This window comes from Leptonychotes weddellii, chromosome 14, assembly GCF_054177405.1.
Source record: "Leptonychotes weddellii isolate Sample4059 chromosome 14, ASM5417740v2, whole genome shotgun sequence".
Classification (NCBI taxonomy): domain Eukaryota; kingdom Metazoa; phylum Chordata; class Mammalia; order Carnivora; family Phocidae; genus Leptonychotes; species Leptonychotes weddellii.
Window position 1 is genome coordinate 50,671,011 of NC_138382.1, and position 22,407 is coordinate 50,693,417.

Genomic DNA, 22,407 nt, shown 5'->3' on the forward strand with positions numbered 1-22,407 from the left:
GTCGCGCCGGCCGCGCCCTCTTCCGCAGAGTGAAAGGAAATGTGGCAGAGCACGGGCCCCTGGGAGTCTTTTCCTCTTTGAATACCCTTCTCTGCGCTCAGAGTCCTCTCCCCGGACTTTACGGGGGTCTGGCTCTAGTCCCAGCCCGCAAAGCCACCGACCAGCACTACTCCCCAAACCCCACGCCCAGGAGACTTCACAGGGCTTTCAAGGTGAAAGTTGAAAATGTTGACTTCATAGAAGGTTAAGCAGGTTGCTTTAATTTCATCTCAGTTAAAGGCATAGCTTATATTTTTTTCTAAAAAGGAAACGAAAGAAAATGTCACCATCTGTTTTTGTTGTTGTTTTTTCTGAGTGCCAACAAAATAGGTATGCAAGTCAGCCGAATGAAAAGTGAGACTGATCATTGACTTACAGGTACCTATTGTTTTCAAGCTCTGTGAGTATTTATGATGTGTATCTCTGCTGGCTGCTAAAAGGATTTGATACAGTGTCCAAAAAGGACTATGCTAAGGCTGTAGGGAAATAGGAGGAAAAAGAACAAGAAAAGAAGTAGGTCTAATATGTTAACATAATTGATCATTATATTTAGCTGTGAATTTTCTAGAACCAAGGCAAGAAGATGAACCAAGTTACAATACTCTTATTACAGAAGAGAAGGAAGCATAACAAGCTCAGAAAGAGGGAAAAAAAAGAAAAAGGAAAGAGAGCTTCTTTCTGGGATTGAATTATGAAATAACTATGTTTTCTAAAGGACAGTGTCTTCAGTGAGCTTTTCATCAAATTCAAGCCTGTTCTACACGTGGGGTTTTTGGTTTTTTTGTTTCTAACACTCAGTAAAATGCAAAGGGCTTAATACTAAAGCACATCTCAAAGTTCAGGTATGTCACTTTCTAGTGATGAATCGGAGGCTAGGTTATTACCTGGAAGGCCCAGAAGAATAGAGGGGAGTGTGTAGGTGTGTATGCACAAAGCGGGTACTCACAGAACCTATGCACAGATAACCACAGAGCTACACACACACACACACACACTCACTCACTCACTCACTCACTCACTTTAAATTGAGTTACTCAATTCAACAAGTACTTGTCCAAGTCCTGTAGGGCATTGAGTGTTGAAGATACAGGTTCCTGCTCTTGAGGATATCACAGTCCAGAAGTTATTCATTCATTGCTCACTCTAGGTGCCACTTTTTCTAGAGCTGCAGGTCTAGAAAAATCCATAAAACAAAGAAACAAAAATGCACCTAGTATCCTGGTTTATCTCACGTGCCCTTATTTGAAATAAGCACAAACACAAATAATTACAGATCACTATCATGGTATCACAGAGGTGATGGCTACACCGAGCTGTGGAGGAAGGCCAGCAATCTGAAGGCTCTTGGCTTGGCTGGGATCCGGCTTCAGAGCCAGCACTCCAAAGCCCTGAGTTCTATTCTGATATGCCACATATTCCCCTCCCAGTTTAGGTTGAGCTTCTACTGTGCCCCTGGCTGCCTATCCCAGGGCTAACCCAGCTTTTGTCTTTCAGTGGCAAAATGGCCTGCAGGCCTTTTCTAGGGACAGAGGTTCCAGATGACCAGAGGTCAGGGGTGCTGCGGTGGTGGAGGGGCACCAGAGTTAGCTGTGGGCTGGATAACCTGGCCCTTGAGGACTCTCCCAGTCCTGAGAGTCTGTGACTCCAAAACCCAGGCTCGACTGCTACCCCCGGCAGCTTCTGAGGTTATGACGGCCGGGTCCTAGAGTGCCAGAGTAGAAGGGCCTTCAGACTCACCCCCCCAGTTCCCTTTTGGGAAAACTGAAGCCTTGGGGGGGACCGCCCTTCTAGGGAGCGGCTCAGCCAAGTCCCACCCACTGTTAGTTACAACAGCATTTTGGGAGCAACTTCGGTGTGCCCAGGACTGTGCCAGGGGACATAAAGGGCAGCAGAAAGGCTAGTTCCTTGACTCCAGAGCCATTACAACCTTTTAGGAGAGAAAAGACTCAAGGGTGTGCCTAAAAACAAGAATGCCTGCAAAGGGTGCCCAAACAATGTGAGGAAATGACTTGAGAGGACAGAGGCTGGTTAAGCAAAGCGTCCCTGTTGGGGGTGGGCCTTTAGCCAGCCTTGCAGGGAAGACAGAGATTGTGGGGGAGGTCAGGAGGTGTTCTTGGTGGGGGTACTAGCACACAGGGAAAGGCAAGTGGGGAGGACCTAGTATTTCAGGTAGGAGAGACAGAAAGATCCAAAAGGACTGAGGGGACTATTATAGGGAGTTAGACCTAGAAGGAAAAATAGGAACTCACAGAGAATGGAGGGAAGGGCATTCCAAGCAGAAGGAACAGCATGGGCAAAGGCAGGACCAGGAGTTTGGTGATGAAAGCAGGTAGGAGGTAAGATGGCAGTTTCCTGGACAGGACTGCCAGGTGATCAAAATGGGCCTTGGGGTTAGCCCAGGGGACTGTTCCCTTGGGGTCTCCCACCAAAGGAATTAGAGCAGAATCGCTTAAGTGATTACATGCAACACTGAGTGCTGGTGGGTGAAGTAGAATTTCTAGCTTTAAAGGCCAATTTGTGCCCATCTGCTAATTTTTGTAAAAGAAAACCTTCTGATTCAGATAGTGCACCAGCTTCCTCCTGCAAAAGAGAAGTCCTTTCTTTCCAACACAGTATTTTCATCCCGCTCTCAGGGCTCTGATGAGGCAGACAGGCTTCCATGCTTTCCAGCTGAATATTTTTATCCCGAGAGCCTCCCGCAGGCCGTCCCTAGCCACTGTGGTGGTGGTTAGCAGGTTAGCAGTGTTCGCGGCTGCATCCCCAGCGGCAGGGAGCACAGAGCGGACAGGGCCCAGCCTCTCCAGCGTGCGGACTCACTCCAGCCTGCGCCGGGCTGGCTCCTGGCACGCAGCCGGCCTCGGGGGTGGGTTTTGCCTGCCTGCAGGGTGGGTGGGCTCTTCCTTGGGGGATGTTCGATCCCCAAGGTCGGAGGTCGGCTAGTGCCTCTGCAGACGTGCAGCCTGCCAGGACCCACTCTGGCTGGCGTGTCTTCGGCCCTTCCCATCCTGTGCACTGAGCGGCTAGCTGCACCGTGGTGTTGGGGAGGAGCCATGGGTCCCCATCTGTGTTATCTCACAGCGATACCTCAGATGACTCCTACCTCTACACTATTTATAGCTGAGAGGCTAAGCATGGCTCTCAGGTCCTGTAAATCTGCCCCTGAAGCTCTCTCCACTTAATGAAATCTGAATCACCAACTCCTAAGTTAAGATTGTTGTAGGTGTGGAGGTGGGGTGGGGAAGAGGGCGGCTGACATGTTTCAAAGCCGAAAACACCCCTTCCTGGAAAAGTCTCTCTTCTACTGTATTCTCAAGGAAGACTTTTCTAACAAGCACCCAGACACCGTGCACCCCAAATCAATTTCCTCATCGTCCCCCAAAACCTTGTCAGGAAAGGGTATTACTTTCCTCATGGCCATCCAAGCCTGAAATCTGCCCCCACCCCAGCCATCAGTCCCCTCCTGGCCATCCCCTGCCTCATGTCAAGCCCTCAGCACGTTCGCCTCCTGTCCTGCAACTTCTGTGGGCCGGCCAGCATCTCTCAGACTGCCCATCCCAAAGTTTGTTCTGTCACTTTGCTTAGTACCCTTGCGGGGCTCGCACTGCTCTCAGGTGAGAGCCCTCAACATGGCTCCACGTCCCTCAGTAATCAAAGCCGATGCGTACATGGAGCTTCCTGGGTGTCAGGCGCGGCTGTGAACACCTCCCGTCTTACTTATTCACGTGAGGCTCCCAACAACCGGGTGAGTTAGATCCTATTATTACCCCCACTCTACAGGACGTGGAGGTCCAGAGAAGTAGGTAAGGTTACCGGTAGTCAGTGAGTGGAAGTGGGGTTTGAGCTGCAGTCTCACCTCAGAGCCTGTGCCCCCCGTGTCCCCCTTCCCCTCCCGGGGTGATGCCGTGCTGGACAAGCCATCCTCTTATTCCGTATTAGCACCAACCGGTCCGGGGAGCTTGAATGCCAAAGTATCCCTGTAGGGGGCCACTACTCCTAACCCTCCCCTTCCCTTCTCAGTCTGCCCCTTTATCCCTCCGGATTCGCAGCACACGTTCCCTGCCGTCCTTCTCACCACAGCATTCATTATGCCTCCTACTCCCAGAGCTACCAGGGTACCTATAATATTTTATCAAACTCACTGCTGGTATAGCTTGGTGCCCTGTTATGCTAGATCTTTATTTCTGATCCTTGTGCTTGGCACATAATAGCACTCAGTAAATGAACACATAAATGAATTTAAAATGCTTCCCAAAGACCTGATGGAGGTGTTCGAGCTTGGCAGGAAGTAGCGGAAGGAGCTTGAGCAGCGGGTAGAGGTTGGTCTGGATGACTGGAGATGCCTTCTGGCTCAGTGAACAAGTCTGGCAGTTGCAGTGATAAGGGTTTTGCTTTAAGGGAAGTAAAAAGCAGACTGAATTGAAGGAAGATGTTAGGAGACTTGGCTTCTCCTTCCGATTCCATCACTTATTCACCGTGACTTGGGCCAACTTACTTCCCTCTCTTGGCCTCAATTTCCTTCATCATGAAAATGGAGAATAATACCTAAGCAAGTGCATGCCTTGCCCTTGTCCCCATCCAGTCCCCGTCAGAGCCAGCGCTAGGGGAGCTGCACCGCTCCTGTCCAGGGAAACCAAAGAGGGCATGGAATGGGGCGGGGGGGGGTGTGCGTGTGTGTGTGTGCCTGGGATCCCTGTCTACACCCTGAGCCATGGGCTGGGGACTCAGGTTCCCGTCCTGATTCTGCCACTAGCTCTTAGGGGCTCTAGCTCCCTTTTGTTCTCCAGGGGAAAGGAGCTGATACCCTTGCGAGAATCAGCTGTGTAGGCCCTATGTAGCCAGGCCCTATGAGGGACATGCTGGACTGAGGCGCCAGATGAGCTACAACCCTGGTTCTGTCTAGTACCAGCTTTATTGCTTCAGGAACGAAATGCCATACTTTGCTGCTCCCTAACATGGGAAAGATAACAACGCGGACATTCCAGAATTGGTGGTGGGGCTTCGATGAGGTCTTGGGTGTAAAAGAAGTGTAATGAGGACTGCCCCACGGGGCATGCTTGCATAAGCTAACGTGGTGATACTTAAGCGTCTGGCTTAGGTAAACTCTCTGGTCACGTTAGGCGAAACTTTTCTGCTCTTTGGGTTTTGGTTTTTGTTCCCTGACCTTTTCTCCCAAGCTACTGGACATTCTGATGGTGTCCAGGGCCTGGCTGCACGCAGTGTCTTCTCTCCAGGAAGACAGTCCACCGATTTGAATTCATTATTCTCTGACAGGGGCGGAGGGGTGGGAAGGAGCTCAACCCAAACTGGGTGAGCTGTGGGCCCCGGCTCCCAGCCACAACTCGAGCACCACTCCTTCCTGGGTGGTTCTGCTCTGCATGCTCGGTGTCCCGCACAAGCGGACTGGGTTCTGGTTGCAGCTCGTATGCAGTGATCTGGTGGCCGCAGGTCTACGGGCTCAGCTCGGAAACTGGAAGACCTAAGTCTAGACAGACTTCTTTCCTCTTCTGCAGTAGTAAAACCTGTCTCTGCCACACCAGCTGCCTCCTTGACTGCCCCCTACCGGGTTCTCGGGACTTCTTTTTTTTTAATTGAAGTATAGTTGACACACAGTGTTCTGTTAGTTTCAGGTGTACAACATTGTGACTCAACAAGTTTATACATTACTCAGGGCTCATCATAAGTAGTCACCACACAGTTGTTACTGCGGTATTATTGGCTATATTCCTGATGCTGTACTTTTCATCTCCATGACTCATTTATCTTATAATTGGAAGTTTATACCTCTTAATCTCTTTCACTTATTTTGTCCATCTCCCCATCCCCCTGACAACCACCAGTTTGTTCTCTGTATTTATGAATCTGTTTCTGGTTTTTTTTTGTATGCTTATTCATTTGTTTTGTTTTTAGATTCCACATATAAGTGAAATAAGGCTTTCGTCTTTTTGGTCTTTCTCTTGTGGCTGATCTAGCTTGCTGCTTGGTCTTCATCTGCAGACACTGTAATTAATTTCAAAACACTTTTCCTTTATTACAACACAGGACCCCTCTTCCCCCTCTCCATCATCCTACAAGTAATGACTCCAGCCTGCAACCTCCTGGCTAGTGCTTTCCTCTTTATGGCATTTAACTACTTTGTTATGTGAACGGTATTTGAGCTTCTATTGTCTTGCCCCTGGGAAAATGTCAAGGTTAACACTAAGGGGACACAGATACTGCAGGGTAATCTTCAGGGTGGAAACTTTTTTTTTTTTTTTTTTTTTTTTACAAGGCAGGAGGCAGGCCAGGAGCTCTGAGAAAGAGCTGTGGGGAATGATTCCAGCAGGTTAAGACCCTATCCTCATTAAGATCAACTGAACTTTAGCTCTTATCTGAGCAGGAGGAAAGACCTTCAACTGCAGGGCCTCTGGTGTACAAAGTAAACACAGTGGAGGTGGATAAAGCGGGTTTTATGCCTGTGTGGTGAGCAGCTTAGCAGTAATTTATGAATGAGTCAGCACAACCACAGACCCTCATCAGGGAACGCTGACCAGTGGGAGGGCCCTTACACAACTCACACAAAACCGTCCTTTCGAAAGAACAGACTTCAGACCTTGCTAACCAAAAAGTTAGCGAGAAGCTTCACAGGGCTTTCTCAGAGCCACAGAGGTGGTTCCGGGTGCACAGGGTCAACTGGCTTATCTCTCCTCTCCATTCCTTTCCAGTGAGGAAGAGGAGGCTCGCAGACTTGACTGGGCCCATCATTCCCAAGGTCCGAAGTGGCGTCTAGTGTGTGGAGGGGACGACCGTGCCTTTGAACTGCATAAGTTCTACTGATAATCTGTGCTCTGCAGTGGAAACCAGAAGGCAAAATGCCGGCACAAAACCCTTTCATGGTTCAGTTCTTTATGCACTAAGGTTTTAGGTTAACTAGTGGTTGTAGTTGGAAATTTTATAAACTATGGTTAATGTGAAGTTTTTCTTTAGTCATAGAAGTTCAGTCTGGTTATTATTTAAAAACTAAGAAGATCCCCAGCCGACAGATCTTACTGAAGATGTTCTAGCAGCAGGACTTAGCCCTGGGAGCCCAGTTTCGGTGGCCTTGCTGCGTGGTGTTTCAGGGGTATTTAGAATGTGTAACACAGGAACAAATAGCCCACTCTTCCACATGGTGGGGAAGCATTATAAAATACTTTATTATGAATTTAATCTTAGGTATTTAGCAAACAGATCATCATTCTTTATTAGCCCTCCTTTAAATTTGAAGAACCTCAAGATTAAAGTTGCCAAATTGATTACTGGGTCAGGAACACAATCTTGCCCTTCAAGAAAGAGAGACTGAAGCCACAGAGCTCTGCCAGGAATCCAGGAACGTGAGATTCCTTTTGCTGGATACAAGGAAATGATGAAAAAGCCAACGGTGAAATTTCAAGTTTCAAAAACCATCCTTTCTTTACCAATCCCAGGCAACAAACATTTCCCTGAGTGTTCTTTATGAACATCCGGGATCTTTTTAAAGTTTAATATTGGAATCGGAAAGAATTTTTTTCCTTACTGAATGCCATCTGCAATGATGTGAAAACCTATGGCCAAATACTTGAAAATACCTTTCCACGTTGCACAGTGGTCCAATGGCTTATGTGAGGTAAAACACTAGAGTGAAATTTCTAGTCCATCGCAGCTCTGCTTACAGACTCCAACCACGTGTCACATCACTTATTAGACAAGTCACCACTGATCTCATGCATGTAAATTAAGCCTCTGAAAGCCAATGGTGAAGAAAATCCAGGTATTAAAGAATTAGGAAACCCTGGCCAAACCATCCCAAGATGATTATTCTGAAAATGTAATAATGGTGTTTCTGCCAGATCCCTTTTTAACATCATGTGTATCTCTTGGGATCCAGCAAAAATGTTAAGCCACAATGCCCTTGTGCCTTTTAGTATACCACAGTGCCAGTTAAACTAGCATTTCTGTTGCTTGGGAGTTATTTTCGTGAGTGATTCAGCAAATCTTATGATAAAGGACAGGCCAAAGAGCTGACGAGCACAGACTAAGCTGCGGAGCACTGAGCAGAGGCTTTTGACGAAAAAGGACAAGTCTTGCACACTGAACTGCAATGATGTGGCTGGTACAGGGTAACCAGAGGTGGAGCCAGGGCCTCACCACTATGGAAGAGTGTCTACTAAGGCTGCAGATGGGCCCGGGAGTGGCACCACACTGTTGGGATGGCCAACCCCACTAGGCTTCTCCTTGAAACACACCTGCAGCTGTATTCTGCATCACTGGAAACTGCAATATAATATTAAATCTGTTGGTCTATGGATGGTTGTGTATGTGTTTCTTGTGGCTCGTGTGACCCGGACATGAACCTGACACGTTGGCCGGAGGCTGGGAAACTCCTCCGGCAGTGCCGAATGACCTCACTCAAAATGTGGTTCTATCCCGCGACGTTCATCGCCAAACTGCCCCAAACATCAGTGTCCTCAAGCTAATGTGAATCTTTCAAAGACCATACTTAAAAGCTTAGAGTGTGGGTACTGGGGGAAGCAAAGACTTTTAGGGAGAGATCGCTCACAGAAACCAAATCAAAAATGAAGGTGGGCCACCTTTCAGACCACCTGTTCCATCAGGGGAGCAGGGTTTAGACCTGGGGATGTTGGGTTTAGACCAGGGGATGGCGGTTTTTTCCTATAAAGGGGCCAGATTGCAGATATCTTCGGCTTTGCAGGCCATAAGGTCTCTGTTGTAACTACTTAATTCTGCCATAGATCATATGTAAATGAACAGGTGTGGCTATTCCAATAAAACTTGATTGACAAAAGCAGAAGGCGAGTCACATGCCATGGTCTACGGATCCTGACTGAGTTTCTCAGGCTGCCAGAGATGAGGGCAGGAGTGGATGTAGGTGACGGTAAGTAGCAGGAGAGGCCGGCTTCTAAGGAGTCACCCTCCAGGGCTACAGCTTTCATGCTTTTGCCACCAGGATCACCAGGTCTGCTGACAAGACAAATGACTACTACCAGCCTGCTGCATGGCACAGAAAGGGCATGACCTGGTCACCAGGCTCAAGGCTCTCTCCCCCAGCAGCGCTGGGATCCGACACAGCTCACCTTTTTTCTGTGCTCTGGCATCTTCCGAGTCAAATGTCTCAGGTAAGTGGTCAGCACCAACTCCCTCTCCCTGGCCCCTCTGAAGTTCAGGTGGCCAGTATCGTACCCAGTTTACGATGCTGGCATTGCCAGCATTCAAGTTCAAGTTTCTGTTGCTGCAGCTCTGACACTCTCCAGTGTGTGGTCACCGTGAACTAGCTTTGTGAAGGCCTAGGGAAATCCTGCTGCTGCCACTCACATGAGCATGGCCCGTCCCCACCAACACCCGGCCTCGGCCTGGGGCTCACGGGGAGCCGCACCTGCTGTGGCAGTTCGCTGGGTATGCGTGCCCGTCGGGCCGTGCACTCACATTCCTCTTTAAAGCTGCTCTGGGTGCGACGCAAAGCCAGCCTCCTCCCTTTGTCTTGACACGTGACACAACAGGCTGTGAATCCTTGTCGTTGGCAAGCAGGGCAGGCCAAGATGAGCTGGCGGCACTGGGGAGTGGAGCAGAGTTTGTACTGGTCCCATGGGGCTCCACAGTATGAACATTCTGGGGAAGAAAGAAAAGCCCCAGTTCCAAACACATACATACATGTGTACACATGTAGACAGGCACTTCCCCAGGTCCTAAATATAACTCTTGGCACAGCAGCGAATATACCCCGTTGGGCCTGGGAAGGTTTTAGATAGTCTCCTGTCCTCTAATAAAAATTGCTCCCTCACCCCCACTATTTGTGTGTGGGGGGGGGGGAGTCATCTGGGAATTGTCTTCCTGATTCCAACATTCAGTGACCCATTTTTTTCTTTTTCCTATTTAGAAAACAGTATTGTTTCTTCATTCCAAAGCTGGTCAACTACCCCTTAGTTCAATGGTCTTTTTCCTTTAGATCATTCCCTTTTTCATGGGAGACAACATATGTGAATACAAATGATCCCACACCTATAATCAGCTTCTGCAGTCCACGCCCCTCCTCCCCAAGCCTGAAGTTCTGCTGTTGCTAATGGACACCTCACCACCCGATTCCTAAAAGATTCCCATTATCTATTTTCTCAGCCCATGTTTCCCTGCTGACTTCCTGTTAGCACTGACGACAACATCATTCTTCAAGTCCCCTTAATTAGTATTATCTAAGCTACCTTTGGGCCTTCTCTCTCGCCTTCACACTCACATCCAAGTACCCATCAAATCCTGCCAACATTTCCTCAGTAACATTTCTCAAATCCACTATTTCTACTTATTTATAATTTATTCTCCATCTAGCTCCAAAACAGATTTCGAGTAGCTTTCAGTAAGAGACACAAATACAAGGCCATTAAAATTAATAGAAAGATCAAGAAGAAAGGGGAGAAGGCAATCATACTCAAATCTTATTCACTGTCACACTGGTGATTCAGTCTTAGTCCCTGATCACAGGAGTTCTAGAAAATTACAAGAGCCACTAGGGTTGTCTGCCTATGACCCTTCCTGTTTGAAACTATGGCATCCAGGGGCAAGAGCCACTTTTCTTAAAGATTATTTCCATCCCCCTTTTACTGACCTCATCTGACACTTGAGGACTTAAAACTACAGTCAAACCACAGGCCTCTTGTGCACACCCTCCTGTGGCCACCCCTGCCTCTTGGAATGCCCCAGCCACCACTCAAAAGTACCTAACCTACCACATGTGTCTATAGACCTCGAGGTTCTTAAAATACACAGGATTTTAAAGGAAACCACATTTTTAAAAATCTGTGATATAGTTAAGATATTTATTAATACATTAAATAAGTAAGAAGACGGGGGTGGAGGGCTAATAACTACTACTTTGAGACAATGATGAACAGAAACGCTATTTGGAGAAGTCTGCAGCAACTATAATATATGAAAATATTTTGGTTTCTGTTGATGACAAAGTCACTGGTGCATCTAACATTACTGATTTGTTGCTTACATTAACAATCAAAGGAAGTGTGACATAGAGTGTGGGGTGGTGAAAATAAAGATATAATTATTTTCCCATCCAAATTCACACAGAACTGCCAATTCTACAACTCCTGGTTAAGACCCTTGTTTCAGCCTATTAGTTCAACTCCCAGTACAGAGGCAGAGCAAGTGACATCATCCCCACTGTAAAAGACTTGCCTAACTAGTAAATAGGGAGGCTGGGACCCAGGACAGGCCTCCCGGTTCCTGGTCCAGGGTTCTGTCTGTTCCACTGCTGCATCTCCAACTCTGCTGAGAAATGGTCCTACTACGTTACTTCTCTCCCTTGTTTTCTTCTTCACATAACCAGTACTGGCCTGCCTTCCAGAATGGTTCATAGAACGTGCCTGATCACGAGTTTAGGGTCCAGCCTGTGCTGACCTACCTGAGACTATATCACTGTTGTAGGATAAGGCATAACGCTCATCAAAAACAAACAACTTCCCTTTGTAGAAACCATCGGGAAACTCCTCCAGGTACTTGTGGATGCCACCCTTGAGCTGGAACACTTCCTTGCACACTCCCTATGTGAGGAAAAATGAGGAAATTTAAGGAGACAGGCAAAGACTGGTAAGAAGCTCCACAGACGAGTGGCAGGTGATGAGAGCAGTCAGGGCCTTCACTAGATCCTGGGAAGCCCAGCTATTTTTGCTGCCTCCTAAATATAGAAAAACACCTGTTGGAACATGTAATGTGCATTTGTTCTTCTCAGGATCAAGCATACGGATTAGGAAAAGGGAGAGGTTAACTAAGCTTTCCCTTCTGTACTTGATGAGGCTCTAAGACTGTGAAGTGCTTTCCCACATCTTGAGATTTAAGAATTTCAGCTTTTGTACTTACAAACTCTATGCTGGAACGATTCAAGGGAAAAACAAATCCCTGGCGGGCCGGGGGTGGGAGGGGGGCGATGTCGGGGGTGGAAAGCTCAACACATGCTGTTGGTGGAGCCTTCTTTACCTCCAAAGCCCGCAGTGCCCCCAAGGGTGTTAACTCACCTTGGCTTTGAGGTAGGCTGAACCCCGCTCACAGCGGATGCCCCCAGTGCAGTACATCAGCACCTTCTTCTCTCTGAAAAGTTCTAGGTTTTTGTCGATGTAGCTAGGGAAGTAACTGAATTTCCTGATGTCTGGGGCTAAGCAGCCCTGGAATCGTCCCTACGATATAGGAGAAGCAGAAGGAAAATTATCAGAAAAATATGCCTGGTAAGAACAAAGCATGTGTCAACCCCGCTCAGAGCCCCTTGGCAAGGGAGCACTCACTAGCTGCTGTTCTCATCCTGCACTCTAACCTTTCAACTTCAAGATCTGGAACTCAGACACGAGGCTGGTGGGCTCTGGGTCATCTTCCCAGAGTCCTTAGGGGAACTGGAGAGGAGGCCCAAAGCCAACTTTATAGGATCCTCGACACACGTCAAAGGTAGGCACATGGGAGCCAAGAAGTACATTATGTGCGAAGATGTCTTTAAGTCCTCTTTTCTTAGACTTTCTCACCAGCTCCTGAGTTCAAAGGCTTGGGTTTTCTCCGAAGCTGTTAGCAGTGGGGGGAGATCTAGGTGACTTGGCCACAGGTACGCGCACATGCATCACTTGGCCAACAGGCCATGATGTGGGAAGGGGGAGACCTACCATTTCACCGAACTCGCTTCTGCTCCTTACTTACTATTTTGCTTTCATAGAAGTTTCTGCAGTCCAGTAGGATAGTATCACTTTGTTCTTCATTTGCCTGAGACAAAAACTTTTCTACTTCTTTATGAAATTCACCTGGGGATAAATGGATTCCTAAAACCAAACCAAAAATTTACTTAAAACAAGACAAAAACAAACAAACAAAAAACAATCACAGCTAGCCCAGCCTGATGACTTAGATGTTGCTCTGTTTCCTTCCACCCAAAACTTTATTCATAATTGCAATGTCTGAAAATAACACTACCTGATGACCATGATGAAATTATTTAGTGAGTCCAGATATCCTCACTTTCCTTCCTCCAAAGATAAGCACTACGGAGACCTGGAGGTTTAGAAATGATTAGTCAAAGAATTTTCCATCCTCATACTTGGTCTAACCCAGTGATAAAAGCCAGGCAGTTGGGATCTAAATTGCCATGTGGGTTTGCTGGGCCATTATACAGCCAGTGTTCTATTTTCAGTGTACGTGGAAGAGCCTAGGCATGTATGTGCTTGACCATAGGCTTTTGACTATAATAAAGGCAAGCCCAAGTTCAAGGCTAAGAACCTGAACAGGCAGCTTAGAGTATAAATTTGTGGAATAAAGCTGGACTGTTCTTTATAAATACCACAGGGTAAGAAGAATGTGTCTAAATCTGTGTGCATGAGTGAAAGAGAAAGGGTGGCAGGGGCCGAGGGTAGGAGTGACACATGAGAGCAGTGCAGAGGAAGAGAAGGAGGAAAAAGCTAAGGCAGGCAGGAGAGACAGGAGAGGAAAAAAAGTCAAATCCAGGGAGACTAAAAGGAGAGCACCTCAGTCTGGTGGGGTCCCTGGTCTTCTCAACTCTCTAGAATAGAAATACTCCTGTATCTTTGGAGGTCCAGACATCCCAGTTGATTGTGAATTCGGCAGTGGGGAGTAACCACCCCTCATGGACAGGAGCTCTGGGGATGGCAGTCACCACTCGTGGTAGAGCCTGATGGCACCAAAGGAACCTCATTCTGCTCAGAGGTGAACCCCAAAAACCACCTGAAGCTGCCAAGTACCCAGGTGGGGCCAGAGGTCTCAGAGCATGGTCAAGGAATCTGGATTCCTACCTGCCCAACCCAGAATTGTAAGGCAAATGTAATGAGGCCAGAATTGATTTGTTATTATCACCTAATGACATGGTCACCAAAACAGGGGGTGCAAAGGGAGGTTCAAAACTGTGATGAGAAGCATGGAAATCTGCTAAGACTTATACTGACAGGGCGCTATGGGGAACCAAACCTGTTCGCCGCTGCTGCTCTCCTGGCCCTGCGAAGGCCTGACTGGAAAGGGACTCATAGGGATATGTTTACAAGAGGTGCCTTCAAACAACGTGGCCCAAATGACAGCAGCCCAGCATTGCCTGGAGCCCACTCTCCCCTAACCTCCCAAGCAATGGCCTATACCACCAAGAAAGAGCTCTTTAGTCATTTTGCTGAGGTAGGGACACTGTGCAGACACAGCCCTTTTGGGCCCTTCTCTCCTCATGCATGAGTCTCTTTTCCTGGATATTTCTCTCTGGCTTAACCCCTAGCATTTGTTTAAATAGCTACATATTGGAAAGTGAACAGAGACAACCAGACTTTTGTGCTTCCTAATGAAAGAGGACAATACTACCTATCAGTCTTGGGGGGGAAAAGAAGGAAAAAAAGAAAAAAGGAAGTCAAATCTGAATCTAACCAAGTCTCTGGATCTGAGGTATCTAACAGAATAGCCACTGGCCACATGGGGATATCAGGCTCTTGAAATGTGGCCGGAGATGTGCTAGAATAAGGGTGACACAGATCCAGGATTTCAAGTACTTAGTACGCAAAAAAAAGGTAAACTATCTCATTAGTAATTTTTTACATTGATTACACATGGAAGTATTTTGGCTACACTGCATTGAAGCATATTAAAATGAATTTCACTTGTTTCCTTTTAAAATGTGACTACTAAAAAACATAAAATTACATATGTGCCTCATGTTATATTTCTATTAGCACTGCTCTAAATCTAACTACCAATCTATAGGAAATACAGAGGACAGAGGAGATGCAATCAGCTTTAGCCAGACTGTGGGAAACTCTATAGACAAAATGACCTAGTTCCTTCAAAAAATAAACTGAAAGGGGGGGGAAAAAGGGAGGCAAAGATATAGGTTAAAAGAGACTTAAAGAGACACAGGGATCCATCACAATGAGTGGACCTTACTTGAACCCTAATGAAAACAAACTTAAAAAATTATGAGATCCCCATGGGTATGGATTTCTTCAAATACGCTAACACACAATTCTGGAAAACACCATGTTCCTCCTTTGCTGGTCTCGCCAATTTTAAGTACTGGCTAGATATTTGATAATAAAGGAATTACTATTAAAGATGTTTTATTTAGATGTATAATGGTTTAACAGTTATTTTTTTTTAATGTTTATCTTTTAAAAGTCTCTTTTAAATATTTATGAATGTAATGACATGACATTGGAATTCCCTTCAAAATAATCCAGGATGGGGGAAGGGGACAGGGTATAGAAGAAAGTTGGCAATGAATGAGTAATTGCTGAAGCTGTATGACAGGTACATGTGAGTTCACTGTATTGTTTTCTGTACTTTTTTGAACGTTTGAAAATTTTCATAGTAAAAAGCAAAACAAAAACATAAAACACACCAAACAAATGTCTTTCAACCATCTATGGTAACCATGGGGAAGAAGGGGAAGAGAACATTCTAGAACACTTGCAAACAAACTGCTCTGGATTTGAAAGCCACTTACCTCCTGTAGCAAAAAGCCTGTGTGTTATTCAGTTTATGAACTATTTACAGGTAATAATTACACTCTTCCCAGATTGCTACCTTTGGAACAAGAAAACAACTTCTTGCCAAATCATCAAGAAGAATAAGACAGAGCATTCTAAGGAGTGAGTCTTCAATTACCATAAAGCCAAAGAAAAGACCAGTTTAAGCACTGAATAACTGACAGGCTAGCTACCCCATAGCTTTTTTTTTTATAAGTATAATTAACATACAATGTTATATTACCTCCAAGTGTACAATATAATAATTCAACAATTCTGTATATTACTCAGTGCTTATCATGACAAGTGTACTCTTAATCCCCTCTATCTATTTCATCCACCTTCCCTCCAGCAACCACCAGTCTGTTCTCTGTACCTAAGAATCTTTTTTGTCTCTTTTTTCTTTGTTTCTTAACTTCCATACCCCAAAGCTATTTTAAAGAGTGGATTGTTGATCAGAGTGTCTGACTTCCACATTTGTTTCTATATCAAGTTTTGTCCCTCTGCAGAAAAGCAAAATTTTTCTTCTAAAAGCAAGCATACCAGGCTTCTTGTAGGAGATCTTATTGGGACTGATCCCCATGGGCACAATTTCTTCAAATACACCAACACGCAATTCTGGAAAACAGCAAGCCCCTCCTTTGCTGGTCTAGCCAATAAGAAGCAAAACAGAACACAGTCTTACTCTCCCATCTTCAGATATAAGACAAGTGCCAAATACAAGAATTATATCTGTTCTGTAATAATATGATAGCTGAAGTCTTAAGAAACCTCAAAGTAAGAACTAATGTTTTAATGGGAAAAGGGAGTTAGGGCCTAAAGTGTTTCAGATAATTCAACACTAATAAATATTTATTGCATACCTACCACGTACAGAAATGTTAAATTGAAAAGGTGTTTCTATGACTATAAGCATTTAACTATAAAACTGAAACACCACTGAGTGATTTCATTATAAAAGTTTACACCCTAGCTTTTGCTCTGGAGCAATGACCTTTCTTTCCCTACCACCACCAGCACTAACACTAGGTAACGTATTCCCCACCTTTATCACCTACTATGCCAAAGCACAAGGTGACTCAAACAAAGGAGCTCAGCTGTGAGAGCAACAGCTTTATCCCCCATGTGGTATGAAGTGCTGGTCTTGTAATTCCAGGTTTACTAAAAACAAAGTGATGCCCTGAAATAGCCAGGTGGTCCCTCAAGTGAGCAAACATATCTAAGTTTAGAGCTAGATTGTGCAAACTGTTATGTCCTTATGCTACAAGAAGGGAGACTGAAATCCAAGAGGGCATTAACTTGCCCAAGACCACATGGCAACTTTGTAAAGAACTGGAATGCGCATGCTCCTTTGACCCAAGCACTGCCTCGCAGCCTCCTGGGGAAGGGGTGTTTATCTGGCACTGCTTCTTTCTCCACACTGCCCTCCTCTTCAGGGCCTAGAGCAGGAAGAGGCACTGAGGCAGAAGCAAATGGCTCTAAATCCATTTTATTTTCAATTTCTCTTACCTTAAAATCATCCTTACACATATAATCCTTAAACAAGGGGCAGGAAAGCATGACTTCCACATAGAGTCTGGTGGCCAGTTTGCTTCCACCAACTGTCCCATTGATTCCTTCTGTAGCAATTCGAACCTGGGACACAAGATGGTGAGAGAAAGGAAATGCAGCCTGTTCTTAGCTTAATTTAAATCTTCCCAGGGTAGAACAGGCTTGTGTGTGTCCATGAGTTTAATGGGAAAAGCCGAGACACAATAAAAGTGTTACCACATGAAGATACCTGTAGCTTTCTAAATGGCACTGCCCACCATCCAGACAAGGTACACAACAGATGTGCACTGGACCAGAGAATGGAATGAATGAAACTTCTGGAAAGCCCCATTTGCTGTCCAATGACCAAAGAGATAAATTTCGAGCTTAACCTAAATCCAGGTCAGCAGATGTAGGATCAAGACTCAGCTTTGCCACTTACTTGCTGTGCGGCCCTGAGAAAATTAACTTACTTCTCTGAAGTAAGTTTGGGGGGAAGCACACGACTGCAAACCCACCCACTGGAATGCAAGTTCCATAGCGGTATGTGTCTCTGTTGTTCACTGCTCCATCACCAGTGCTTCGAACAGTGCCTGCCAGGTAGATACTCGATTCGTATTTGTTGAACAAATGAACGTATACCCATTCTAGAGACTTCCTGGCCTATCAAACGCTGTAGTCTCTTTGAAATGCTTCAGTGGCTAGGGGACTTTAGAACCTGGGTTGAGGCCCCTGCCTTAAGAGGCAATGCTCAGGGGGGCCTGCAAAGTTAGTTGTCTTGGTACTACCAAACCCTGTGGATGAGTTTACAGATGGATCACCTTTAGAAGGAGCTGAGCTCTCTAGAGCAAAGTGCTAGAGAGAAAGGACAACACTCTAGTATCATGGTACTCTATGGAAAGAGAGGTCCTGTATTGTTACTAGCACTTATATAACAACCATATCTACCAACGCATTAGAATTTGGAAAATGTAAAAGGCTGTCCTTTTTCAGGGCCCAGAGAAGATACTTTATTTGTTGCTCAGTTGATCCTTTAGGGCACGGATACAAATGGGATTCATTTCACAAGTCAATGCCAACTCACGAGCAGTAGCTAGCCAGAGTTCCATGACGAGGATTCTGGATCACATTTAAGCTCCTTGAGAAAGTACTGCAACCTGATAAAGCCTGTTCTGGGCATGGGAGAGGAAAGTAGAAAGAATATGCCATCTCTGCTGTACAGACTACTATCCTACCAACCAACTTCTATTTTTTCAAGGGTCTACACAGAAAAATAGAGGTGAACCAAAGTGTCAGGAAATCTACTCTAAAACTGTTTTTGACTGTGGCAGTTAAAGTACATACTTCTACGTAACTGTCTTCAGGGAAGGCTAGTAGATTCTTTCCTATGTTATTTTAATCTCAAAACCCAAATAAAGGACAAGCACACCTAATCCCTCTATCGCTGGGGCAGAGCAATCTCTAAGCTCATACACTACTAGACTTTCAATTCCTAAGACTGTCCAAGACAAACCATCAAAGTGGCTCCCTGGTGAGGAAGGCCTTATACCTCAGGGATGGAGAGCGATAGTTAGCATTTATTGAGCACCTACTATGATAGAGGAGCTTTATATTATAATCCTAAAAGGTAGATATTATAATCTCCATTTGACAGAAAAGGAAACAGAAGCTCAGAGAAATCAAGTAACTTGCCCAAGGGCACAGAGATGGTAGGTAGTAATCTGGGATTCAAAGCCAGATATCAATCATTCCAAATCATGTAATCTTTCCCTTCCGAAGCCTTCAATGTGTCCCCTCAGGTTTCTTGAGGCAAAAAGGAACGTGTAGCAATAGGAATCAGAAGCTTCTTTCTAGAATTTTCAAGTTCTCTTCTTTCTCTACCTAAATGCCAATATTCTGCCAAATCTCCCACCAGAAAACTACCTCAGTAAACTGGGCATGTATCACTGAAGCCAAAGGATTTAGACTAAGATTCAGGCAGGTGCTGCCACCTTGTGGGTGGGGACCCTCATTGCTAATTCACCTCAGGCTGGGCTAAGAATAAAAATCTGGCCCCCAAACAAGGAAAGAGATTGATTTCATATTTTGTACATTCAGGTTCACTGTGAGAACATCCATCTTTCACGGTGTTCTCTAAATAGAGGTGACAATAAATGTAATTCATTCCAGGGGCACCTGGGTGGCTCAGTAAGTTAAGTGTCAGACTCTTGATTTTGGCTCAGGTCTTGATCTCATGGCTGTGAGTTGGAGCCCCATGTCGGGCTCCACGCTGGACATGGAGCCTACTTTAAAAAGTTTTTTTAAAAGGTATTCATTCCACAAATGTTTACTACTTTTTTTTTTTACTCTGCGCCAGGAACTGTGTTAGAGGAGTTAAGGATCTAGCAGTTAAAAAAATAAAAAAAAGAGTTCTTGCCCTCTTAGAGCTCACAGACTAGGGAAGGTCACAGATATTAAGATAAAAGTTACAAAGTGACAAGAGCTATGAAAAATAACCACAAGATGCTATGCAAGAGCGTACTGGGAAAAGTGAACTTAGACTGAAGGTCAAGAAAGTTCTCTTTGAGGAAGTATCATTGAAACTGAGAACTGAAGATTGAGTAGAAATTTTACAAGCGAAACTGAGTGGGTATGTGAGAGTTCCTTGAAGAGAATTTGCCTGGAAAAAAGCCCAAAGATACAAAAAAAAAAAAAACCAAAACCTTTGTGGGCTCCAAAAAAAACTGAAAGACCATGTTGCTGGAGTATGGTGAGTGAAGAATGACATCAGATAGACAGAAAAGGTAGGAAGGGGCCAAATCATGCAGGAACCTAAGGGTATGTTAAGGATTTAGATTTTACTCTAAAGGCACTGACAGCCACTGAGAGATTCTGAGCAGCAGTGTTTAATCCACCTCTTAAGAAGGTTCTGGCTGCTGGGTAGAGAATGGGTTAAATGGCAGACAAGGACAGAACAAGATGGTTTAAAAGCTACTGAAGTGGACGAGAGAGTGGTCTCAGGTGGTGGAAGGGGACGGGGAATGAATGAGGCAAGGGATACTGTAGAGGTAGAAAGGGCAGGGCGTGATAATGAACTGAATGAGGTAAAGGAAGCTTTTGGCACCATCTTTTAGGAAACATGGGTGTGGAAAACATCACTGATCAAACGACTGCCTCAGGGACTTAAAACATCTGTGGAAAAGAATAGGCTTAAGATAGTACAGTGTCATACCCCAAGGGGACCTCAGAATGAACCTAGTTCATTTCCTTTTAAGTTTACAAAACTATATCATCTCTCTCTCTGTTTTTACATATATATGTTTATTTGCAGATATGTATACATATGCATATATAAATCTATGTCTATATATGTGTGTGTGTGTATGTAATCATCAAGAATGTTTTAGAATAAATGCTCAGGGTTGTGAGATGGAGCCCCCCTCTCTCCCTCTCCCCTGCCCTTTTTGAGAGAGAGAAAGAGAGCGCGCAAGTGAGCTCATGCACAAGGGAGGGGAGGGGGAGAGGGAGAGGGAGAGAGAGAATCTTAAGCAGGTTCCACACTCAGCGCAGAGCCCATCACTGGGCTCGATTTCACAACCCTGAGATCACAACCTGAGCCAAAATCAAGAGTCAGACACTTAACCGACTGAGCCACCCAGGTGCCCCACCTCCCTTTAAAAAAAAAAAAAAAAAGAATGTTTTAGGAAAATAACAAAAACCATCCACAATCTTATCATGCAGACATAATCGTGATTAACATTTTGCTACCTACTACCTTCCATCTTTACACACAAACACTTGTGATTTTGTTACGAACAAAATATGTTCAGTGCTTTATTCAACACTCCCTGAATAGTTATGGTCTGCTATGTGCCAAGCCCTGTTCTAGCACTAAGAATACATCAATTAATTAAGACAAAGTTCCTGTCCTCACCAAGCTTTTATTAGGGAAGACAGATTGTAACAAATTAAACAAATATTATACTTTCAGATGGTAACAAATTCTTTGATATTCTCCGAGCAGAAGGAGGTGATAAGATTTAGAGAGAGGACCACTTTGGATCAGAGTTCTGAGGAGATAACATGTATGCAGGCAGACATCTGAAGTGAGGAATGGGCCAAGCAAAGATCTAGGGGGAAAGCATTCTAGAGAGAAGGAACAGCAAATGTCAATACCACAAACTGGTAAAAGACCCTGGCATGTTCCAGGAAAATTAAGAAGCAACTTCGAATCATACTGTATGTATAGTTCCGTGAATTTTTTTCCAGCTAACATATCAAGAACATTTCCTAATGCCAGGGATTGTATCTGCTGCTGCATACAGTTTAATCGGGACACAGCCATACCCATTCTTACACCTGTTGTTTATGGTTGTTTTCATGTTACAATGGCAAGGCTGAGCAGGCTCTGTTTGTTTAGGAAACATATAATTTATTAGATGGACTTAAAAATCAACAAAATCAGGGGTGCCTGGGTGGCTTAGTCCATTAAGTGTCCAACTCTTGGTTTCAGCTCAGGTCATGACCCCGGGGTTATGAGATCGGGCCCCACGTCAGGCTCCGTGCTCAGTGTGGAGTCTACTTGGGGTTCTCTCTCCCTTTCCCTTTGCCCCTCCCTGCACTCACACTCTCTCTCTAAATAAAGTCTTAAAAGAATCAACAAAATTGATTTTAGACACTTCTTGAGTACAGACCACAGGAATTTTCTACCAAAGAACAGCTCACCTAGCAGTCCAGATCATAAAGTTGTACACTTTTTGTTTTTAAACAATATACAACGGCTAGACAATTGATAAGAAATACTGCATAATTAACCCAACTGTATCTTGTTATAATTTCTTCACAATTCCACACACAATTTTAGGGTTTAATAGAAGCAGGAGTGAGTAGTTTTTGTGCAAAGCCTAAAATACTCACTATTTTGCTCTGTAAGAAAGTTTGCTGACTCTTAGTCCATTAAATACTGTCATAAAAGGCAATGCTAATAACTGTTTGGTAGTCTACTTAAAAGCCTTGCAGGATTTCGCAGACTTCTAAGAACCTAACAGTGAATCCTTTTTGTCTCCAGCACATCCTCTGTAATCCAAACTGGAGACAAGAGGAGTCCCATGAAGGATGGGGTGTGAGAGGTGTTACCTTGCCCGTGAGGGACAGGTGTTGACACAGAGCTGTCTGCCAGGCACACACCCAGTGGGGGTCCTCCAGGTCACGGTAGCAGTAATAAAGTAGCACCTCTCCTCCATCACTGCCCTGGCTGCTAGAAGAAGAAAACCACAGGGAAAAGCATCTGAGTCACTGGCATAAAGAACCCACAGTTCACAAAGTACACCCAGGCGATGTCAGAGGGAAGGCCGAGATG

At 45.1% G+C, this 22,407-nt stretch overlaps 2 protein-coding genes across 4 annotated transcripts in view; one reads left to right on the forward strand and one right to left on the reverse strand.

Moving 5' to 3' along the window:
* Positions 1 to 8,341, forward strand: part of TMOD1 (tropomodulin 1) — an 83,712-nt gene extending 75,371 nt beyond the window's left edge. Inside the window, exon 10 of the mRNA XM_081804077.1 lies at positions 6,741 to 8,341. Within this exon, the coding sequence (XP_081660203.1) occupies positions 6,741 to 6,805 (65 nt within the window). The 3' untranslated portion in view covers positions 6,806 to 8,341. The remainder of the gene's footprint in view (positions 1 to 6,740) is intronic.
* The window catches only part of TSTD2 (thiosulfate sulfurtransferase like domain containing 2), a 29,342-nt gene continuing 7,993 nt past the window's right edge, over positions 1,059 to 22,407 (reverse strand). The window contains exons 4-10 of one of the 3 annotated variants that reach the window (XM_031023025.2): positions 22,185 to 22,302; positions 17,049 to 17,174; positions 16,083 to 16,188; positions 12,733 to 12,851; positions 12,069 to 12,227; positions 11,459 to 11,597; positions 1,059 to 9,660 (exon numbers count right to left, since the gene is read on the reverse strand). In XM_031023025.2, the coding sequence (XP_030878885.1) occupies positions 9,323 to 9,660; positions 11,459 to 11,597; positions 12,069 to 12,227; positions 12,733 to 12,851; positions 16,083 to 16,188; positions 17,049 to 17,174; positions 22,185 to 22,302 (1,105 nt within the window). In that variant the 3' untranslated portion in view covers positions 1,059 to 9,322. Of the gene's footprint in view, positions 9,661 to 11,458; positions 11,598 to 12,068; positions 12,228 to 12,732; positions 12,852 to 16,082; positions 16,189 to 17,048; positions 17,175 to 22,184; positions 22,306 to 22,407 lie in introns of all 3 variants that reach the window. The other 2 variants (XM_031023024.2, XM_031023023.2) reach the window with 2 other exon arrangements.